At 39.3% G+C, this 9,024-nt stretch overlaps 1 protein-coding gene across 1 annotated transcript; it reads left to right on the plus strand.

The window, feature by feature from the left end:
- Positions 1 to 2,590: 2,590 nt before the first annotated feature.
- Positions 2,591 to 8,230, plus strand: HS3ST5 (heparan sulfate-glucosamine 3-sulfotransferase 5). Its single transcript, XM_009479716.2, has 2 exons — positions 2,591 to 2,697; positions 7,300 to 8,230. The coding sequence occupies exons 1-2, from the start codon at positions 2,591 to 2,593 to the stop codon at positions 8,228 to 8,230; spliced, it is 1,038 nt and encodes a 345-aa protein (XP_009477991.1).
- Positions 8,231 to 9,024: the final 794 nt, after the last annotated feature.

Here is a 9,024-nt window from a genome sequence, read left to right on the forward strand (position 1 = left end):
AGGCCTGAAGGTAGGACTTTACTGGGGCCCAAGAGCCTATATAAGGGAAAACATATGGACAGCACTTTAGTTTCATGTATAGAGTTTTCTAAGAGATTAAGTTCAGAACCAATTTTTGTAATGCTGAAGTGAAACTTTTATTCGGAGAGCGCACCACTGAAGGATTTAAAACTGGAAACCTGTAAAAATTTGCTATCATTATCATCATCATCATCATCATCATCATCATGATGGCCTTCTCTTTTGTCTTTTTTAATTAAACAACTTAATTAAAAAACTAATTAGCAGTAGCATATCAACATAGAGATACAGTATCTGTGCATTTTTCTTAATAATCAAGTTTCAGCTATAGGTTTTCTGCCTTGCTTGATGTCTGGAATTCCTGATTTAGATGTCATTTTTATGTTTATTTTTCAATGTTAAGAAAAAGTATACCACAAAAAAGGCAAAAGTTTATCAGGTAGTTAATGCACTAGATAGGAACTCAGGCATTTCACACACTGGTGTTACAGGTTTTTTCTGTGACCTTGAGCAAATCATTTAATCTCTCTGTACCTCTGCTCCTCATTTATTTTTTAAAGGATGATAATACTTCTTCTGTCTCTGTATTTACATTGCAGACTCCTTTTACTCTGTGTTTTATATGATTCTTGTTGCTGTGAGGATCTTATCTAAGAATTCTTATTATAGAGTTGCTTTTATCTATGTAAAAAGCAATATATTCTGTATGATAGGTTATCCTGTATGATAGGTTACCTTATGACCTGGCTGTATAAGGAGTTGCTATTATTAATGGCACACCAGAAGCGTGTTAGAGACTCAGTCAGACTCAGAGGTCCAATGTTGCATGGCTCTTTTTTTAAGAGATGATGGGCTGGTCTTACAAAGGCTTTCTCTATAGCGGTAAAATAAATGTGCTTGGGAATGACTGTTCTACCAACCTTGAAGACAACCTGTATGAAGTAACCTGCATCCATACCATTAAACTCAGCCAGCACTAAGGCAGGCAGGCTGCATGCATGCAGTCTGTTGGGAATGGTCCCTGGCTTGTAGAAGCTCCCAAACTGTATCCTGGAGTCTCATGAGAGCTTTTCGGGCCAAAAATTTAACAGTTTGGGCAGGACAAAGAAACATTTGCAGACTTTGTTTAACAGTGGTCAGTCATACCTTGCACTCTCGCTACCCATTCTGCTTCTGTATTTAGTTATATGCTTATAATAGTCTATCCCAGTCTTCTTTGATGCAAGTCCTAAGGCTGGAAAAGAAGACAGTAAGCTGCAGAAGGAGTTTTACTAGTAGTAAAAGATAAGAAACTTGACATCAAAAAATGTACAAAGTAAGTCCAGCCAAAATTCAGAAGAAAAGGGAGTGAGAATATGGATGAGTAGTTCAGGTGATTCCAGTTTATATTTATGGGGTTTATATCAAAAGGATCAATTTGGTGATTAAAGCATTCACTTGGTAGGTAGACGATACGGCTTTACAACCACTGAGCCACTGAGAGGATTTGAACTTATACCTCCTGTACATTTATAAGAAAGCCCAGGACGGGTAGAGATTGAAGAACCACATCATCTTTGGTTGTGCTCTGAAAGGAGGGACTAATCTTTCTCCTCAGCTCTTGCAAGAAGGTATTTGGGCATCCAGCTCTGAGTCTCCTAAACAGGTCTGCAGTCCTGAATACAAAAGTCATGCCTAAGAAAGAGTCAGGCTAAAGACAAACAGGTTTACTCAGCACTTCCCCCTACCTTACCCAGGGACCTCCTGGTTATTCTGGTTCAATCTTCTTGGGACAAGGTCACATCTTCTGACTCATGCTTGCCTCATACCTAAAGTATTTGAGGCAAAGCTCATTTGTGGGTTTTAGATGGTCTCTGGTGAACATCAGGAAAGGAAATTTAAATCTATGCTTTTGTGTTGCTGAAATCTGGGCTGACAGCCAGCACAGGGAGAGCTGATAGGATGTACTGGTGTTGAAAAATCATTGTGCCCACCCCAGCTACACGTTTCTCAGGTCTGTCATCAGGGGCTTGCTGGCACAGATCAGGAAATACACCATTTTAGATTTCTCTCCAGTTTACACTCTAATAATAATAGAGACACAGTAAATGTGGTCCCACAGACTGTGTGCACAGGACCTGCAAGCCTAACTCCTGGTTACTGATGCCTCACTTGGCAGCAGAGTATTTAAATCTCTGTTGAAATCTAGCCCAGGCTGATTCCGAAGGGCTTGAAGTCTAAACATATTTACCTAACAAGAGATCCTATTACAATACAAGCCTCTACACCATCAAGACCCAGAGTGTGGCTATCAGACAGCCCTAGTAATGGTAGGTGTAGCTGAACTGTCACTTCCAGAATTATCACCCTATCCCAGATACATTGCCTGGTGTTACCATGTGGGATAGAAAAGCAATAGCAAAAAAAAGAGTTTTAACTACTTATTTTGCAGTTTGAAAAGATTTTGCAAGTGTGGCTTAATCACTTGCAACATCTGACTAGACATTACCCTGCATATCGCTTTCTGATGAGTGTTTTATGTGTTCTTGTCTCTGCAGACTGAAGAAGTCCTGAAGATTGATGGAGGGCCATGCTATTCAAACAGCAGGCGTTGCTGAGACAGAAGCTCTTTGTGCTAGGCAGCCTTGCTATTGGAAGTCTCCTATATCTAGTTGCCAGAGTTGGGAGCTTGGATAGGTAAGTCATCAAGTAGCTGCTCTCTTAATTATAAATGGGCTCAGATTGTCTGAGTTTTTGCTTAAAGGCTCTGATTTTTTTTTTTTTTTAAGTGTCTACTCCTGTATAGAAAGACAGAAAGACTGTCTATTGCAGTACTGGTTTTCATTGTTCTTTCCTGCCCTTTGGAGAAGAGAGTAGGAAAATAGAGTCACAGGTCATCCCTGTCAAAGTATTTCTATCTGTCTATTTGTATTCTAAGCACATTGGCACTTGTTTTCAGAGAAGAAATAAAACAACATCCAGTAAAAATGTCATTACAGTAGCTCATTTTTGTCTGTGTGCATCTGTGTGTTGACCTCTAGTTTCAGGAAACAGTTACGATGTATTTATATATCGTCTTTTCTAAATTTATGAGCAAGCAATTAATGTGCTACAGTGGTAGTTAAAATTAAGTATGAGCCTGCAGAGTAGCTTGTCAAGTTTTGAATACTATTTCACTTGAAAGATTGCTTCAGGGTTTGAGAAATTTAACTATTTTAATTAGCCAGTATTTTCTGGAGCTGAATGTGCTAATAAGTGGGTTTACTCTGCAAGTGATTTCCTGGAGAGCAGTAGAAAATCCAGCAGAGGAAATCAAAGAGTATTTGGCACTTTTGACCAGGCTGAGTTTTGACTGGTTATTGACAGTGCAACAGTAGTGCTACCTGCACTGACACTGCTGTTTCTGTCACCTTCAAAATGGCCTGGGATTGCTCTGGTAGGTGCTACACAAAGACAGGATAAAAAAAAAGTTGTTTCAAAAGAATGAATGAAACAAGACTTCAAGATTTCCACAAGCTGGTAGGCAGCTTGCCAGTGCTAATGTTTTTTTAGTGTTCTTCTTTTAAATGATGGAAAATATTAGTTGAGTTCAAAATTGTGACACAATGCTGTGTGAATATGCAGTGCACAGAAAGTGAATTGAAAACAGAGCTACCTAGTGTCCATTGCCAGGTAACGTTGAGCTCCATCTGAGGTCACCGGGTGTCTTCTTCAGCTGCTTAAATCTACTCCAGAAGAAGAGGGAGACCAAGTACTCAGCTAGGACCAAATGCATTGCAAATTAAGCCCCAGAATTTATATCTTCTTCCCCTTGGTGGTCAAAGCATCTCTGATGCTTCAGAGGTGAAAACTTCACTGAGACTAATATGATTCTGTAAATGGAGGCAGAATGCCTTACTGGTCCCTGCAAAAGTATATTTTATGCTCAGAGGCATGAAATCTAATTAACCCTATGCTATTATCTATGCTTGCACATCTTCAGAATTTACTGATGGCTATAAAATTATCTCGCCACAGTATTTGACTCACTGACCTCCTGCGGCAGTGAATTCCGCTGGTTTCATATATAATGTTGCCAATGGCAGTAAAATTCGGTTTCGTTCTCTTGCATTACCCAGTGTGAAAAATACCACACTGCTAAAAAGCAGCTATTTATTTGGACTGGTTATGAAAGAGAGAGAGAAGGAAGTACTAGAAAGGATGAGACACAGATTAATTAAGTGGAAATGTTCTTCTGCCTCAGCACTAGGGCACAGTCCAAACTTGTTGAAACTGTCAGTAAAAGGACACTGAGTGGCTTGAATAGACTTTGGAATAACTAATTGTTCAGGAAGAAATCCAGTTTCATTTATGCTTAATTTACGCAGCTCCAATTTGAACATGAGAGCTGGGGATGGCCCACATTTAGTAGCTTGAGATTAGGCTCTTCAACAGGAATGTTTTGAGTTTTCTTAGCCCGAAGGGAAATTACTACTAGCTTATCTGATTCATTGAGTCATAAACTCGGATAAGCTCAGCACTTCCCTCCAGGGGAGGCTGCCATCCTTCAGATCCTGAGTGCATGGATTTGCTTCACATGTGGAAGTTCAAACAGATTCTGTGCCTGGCAATTTTGAGAAGATCTGGACCGGTCTTTGAGTTGCCTGACTCTCTCATTGGCAGTACTGGCAGCCTCCACACCTGATTTTGATGCTCCGAACCGCTCCTGCTGGAACCAGGCTCATAATCTTTTGCCACTGTGACACCTCTGCTGGAAGCAAATTAGCAAGTATTCTGGATCAGGAGAGACAGCAGTGCTGCTTGTCATTAATATTGCCCAGCTGTACTTTTTTTTTAAAAAATTTGTCAAAAATATAGTTCCCTGAGATTAATTGTTCTATGGTGGGTTTTCTCAAGAAGAATATTTGTGGAGTTTCACTGTAGCACTTTGAGAAACTGCCTGTTTTGGGAGAGCAAATTCAGTGATACAATAAAAGTCATCTACTCTTTCCTTGTGAAGGACTCTGTTATTTTAATGGAAAAAATGACACAGAGAATCAAAAGTATTAACATGTTATGATATAACAGTAAATAGTTACATCTGGGGATTCAACTACCAAGATCTGACAGCCTGCTTAATACCACCACTGCCAAGATCTTTTAAAGGATATTTTTTATTGCTTAGAGAGAGAAGAAAGGTGAAAGAGTAAAAAACTGAAATTTAAAGTGTTGAGGAAGGACTTTTAACAACATCCAGTCTTTTCCCTTAGGCTAGAGGATATCTTGAGTATTTATTTACTTTTAAAGGAAACCACCCTGTTTGACAAGCTGTTGTGTTACACTGAAGGCAGTGCTAACTGTCTTTTTGAGCAAAAAAGATAAATTAGTTGAGATGGGTCTGGAACTGCTGTTTTGGAATCCTTTTTGCTTGAAAACAAATAACAAATACACAGAAGGAGAGGGAAGAGATGAACAGAGATAGCAATTGCAGCTTCTGTTTCTTATGCTTTTAACTGCCACCTTGCTGCTGCAGAAAGACTGTCTTACCAGCCACACCACAGTGTACCACTGTCAAGTTAAGACATTGCTTTCTGCTTGGTTTGTTTGCTTTTGGTTTTGGTTTTTTCATTGGCAGGTTTGCATCAGCGTTGCAATGATTTAGTCTTTGCAATGAAGTCAGGCTCTTATTCAGTAGATGGCAGAGAGCAAAGGAAGAGAGTGGAAACTTGAGAAAAGAAATAACAACAGGAACTCACTTCTCATCACACCTTCTAATTAGTTTGCAGAACTTAGCTAGAGCTCATGTGAACCCAGCAATGTCATCTGGGTTGTTTCTTCGGCTCTGTTCGGGCAGGCTATATCTCTCAGCATCTGGATAATCAAGGAAACAGCTAGTGGGTCAGCCAGGGGGATCAAACTGACTTTGTCCCAGCCATCCATTGTCCTGGCATCAGTGTCAAATTAGAGACCCCAACAAGCAGTGATGGATGGAAAAGCCATAAAGAAATAAATAATTCTGTCCTGAAAGCAGGGTTTGAATAATATACAGTAAATGAGTGAGGGGCCACATGCTGAGAAACCAGAATAAATACTGAATACCTAAACAGCTATTAATGAGCATTGCCCATATGGTATACTGGCTGAGGCAGGGGTCCTGTGAAAAATAATAGCATGTGGCCATGTAATTTAAAAACCGTATCATAATACATATGCACAGCAAGCTCATATTAAAATTGCCTAGGCAACCTTTGTTCTTACATATCCTTAATTTTGGAGAGCATGGCTCTCCAAATAATTATTAATGATATTTTTCTGTAGGACTTTGGAACTTCTCTCTACATACCAATTTCATCTTCAGTGCAATACTGGCCTGTATAATGACCAAAGCATTGATTTGGGACTGGAGGTGAGGGCTTATTCAAGGTTCTGTAGTAGCAAAATTTTAACATTTTTCTTACTGAATAATTTCTTGCATTCAGTGACATCAAATACAAGAAGGAAGCATTAGAAAAGTGGAAAATAGGTGAAATAATTGCAGGCGAATATAAAAGAATAGCACAAAAATGCAGCGGCAAAGAAGAAACAGTAAGGCACAACATGAGCTTCAGTGGGAGGATACATAAGTGATAACAAGAAAATCATTGATGTAATGATGCAATAAATGCATTTTTTAAATCTTTTCTTGCCGTTCTGTCTGTGCCTTGCTAATCATGGCTGATTCAGAACCTTGGTCTTCCTGATTCTGTCCTGGGGAAAACACCAGCTGTCTTCTAAAGAGGAGGGAAAATATCAAAAGGTGATGCCTAGAGAGCTCGTTTTCACCCCTTTTGCTCCTCTTCACTAAAGAGGCCAACTTTGGATCAACAGTTAATAAAGTCAACACAATGGGAAGCACAGGAAAGAATTCAGGCTAGAATAGGAAAACTGTTGGAAAGAGACAACTTAAATTAACTGGATTTTCAGATCAAAATGACCAAATAAAATTCATCTTAGAATGCTCTAAAAACTGCCCAATCAATCGCAAAGTAATCAGCCCTGGGGGAGGTGAAGCAAGGTTCAAGAAGGCCTGAGAACAGTAATCATAATGCCTATGCTTGAAAAGAGCAGAAGGGTGGAGATAGGAGTTATTCAGCCAAATCACAGCAAACTACCAGACTAAATAATCAAACTATTTGCAAAGAATTTAATCACTGGCAGAATAAAACAAAAGTTGAAAGATGGGCACATCACATTACATTGCAAAAGGTTTCCATGAGCGTGACAGAAAACTTGCCCTAAGAGATATCCTTTTTTTACAAATGCCTCTTATTTTGATTGCAGACTGCAGCCCCTCTGCCCCATCGATGGTCGATTTGGACCCCGCGGCCAGGACGAAATCCCACTGCGAGCTCTGCAGTTCAAGCGAGGATTGCTTCATGAGTTCCGAAAGGGCAATGCCACCAAGGAACAAGTACGACTGCACAATCTGGTTCAGCAGCTTCCCAAGGCCATCATCATTGGGGTGCGGAAAGGCGGCACCCGAGCACTGCTGGAGATGCTGAACCTTCACCCTGCAGTGGTCAAAGCTTCTCAAGAGATTCACTTCTTTGACAATGACGAGAACTATGCCAAGGGGATTGAGTGGTACCGGAAAAAAATGCCTTTTTCTTACCCTCATCAAATAACAATTGAGAAAAGCCCTGCGTATTTTATCACTGAGGAAGTACCTGAAAGGATTTACAAAATGAACTCATCTATCAAATTATTGATCATTGTCAGGGAACCTACCACAAGAGCTATTTCTGATTACACTCAGGTGCTGGAAGGTAAGGAAAGGAAGAATAAAACTTACTACAAATTTGAGAAGCTGGCTATTGATCCTAATACCTGCGAAGTGAACACTAAGTATAAGGCGGTGAGAACCAGCATCTACACAAAACATCTGGAGAGATGGTTAAAATACTTCCCAATCGAGCAGTTTCATATCGTAGATGGAGACCGGCTCATCACAGAACCACTGCCAGAACTCCAGCTGGTCGAGAAGTTCCTAAATCTTCCTCCGAGGATAAGTCAGTACAATTTATACTTCAATGCCACCAGAGGGTTTTACTGCTTGCGATTTAACATTGTCTTTAACAAGTGCCTGGCGGGTAGCAAGGGACGCATCCATCCAGAGGTGGATACCTCTGTCATTAACAAATTGCGCAAGTTCTTTCATCCTTTTAATCAAAAATTTTACCAGATCACTGGGAGGACATTTAACTGGCCCTAAACTAAACTTCATAACACACTTTCTGTTGCACCTGAGACAGGCAATAAATGTCTCTGCTAAAATATGCACTTTTCATAGACACGGCTATCAAAGTAACTTTTTTTCATGCATACGTGTACATATGCAGTGTGTGACCAAATATACAGTGGGATCAATTTTTTCTACAGAGTAGTAACTAACATAAATTTACTGTCAGCATAGTTGCATCTTTTAAGATATAATAATAAAGGGAAAGGAGGTATTTAGGGAAATGAAGTCAGACACCGTTAAAAGGGTCAGTGTTCCTCTTGCTTAGTGAAGTGTTTATGTGACATACTTATCGATCTAAGCAGAACATTAGTTTATGCCATAAAAATTCATGTCAAAGTCTGTGAAGCTGTGAGAAAGCATAATCTTCAGGCTATATTTGGTATGTATATTGCTAAAGGAATACTGACACTTTAAACACAGTGCTGAATTTTTACTATGAGAGTGGATAGTACTATTTTCTTATTATTTGAAATGAATATCTTATCTCATACAAATGACATTGTTTCAGAGTTCCTGTGGTGAGTTTGCACTATTGTTTTATTGTATGGACCATAGTGTCACTTGTAGCATGTCAATCATGTGTCAAAAAAAGGTCAAATAATTTTTTCTTCTATGCTTGTGTGTTGACAAAGCTAAACATGGTGTACATAGTGTACAATGTTTGTAAATACTGGTTTCACACTAAGTAATTCTATTTTGTAAACTGAATATGGCTATTTAATTTATTGTGAAAATTAAATTTATTGTGGTATTTAAAAATGGAA

The sequence above is a fragment of the Pelecanus crispus genome, chromosome 3 (genome assembly GCF_030463565.1).
Source record: "Pelecanus crispus isolate bPelCri1 chromosome 3, bPelCri1.pri, whole genome shotgun sequence".
Classification (NCBI taxonomy): domain Eukaryota; kingdom Metazoa; phylum Chordata; class Aves; order Pelecaniformes; family Pelecanidae; genus Pelecanus; species Pelecanus crispus.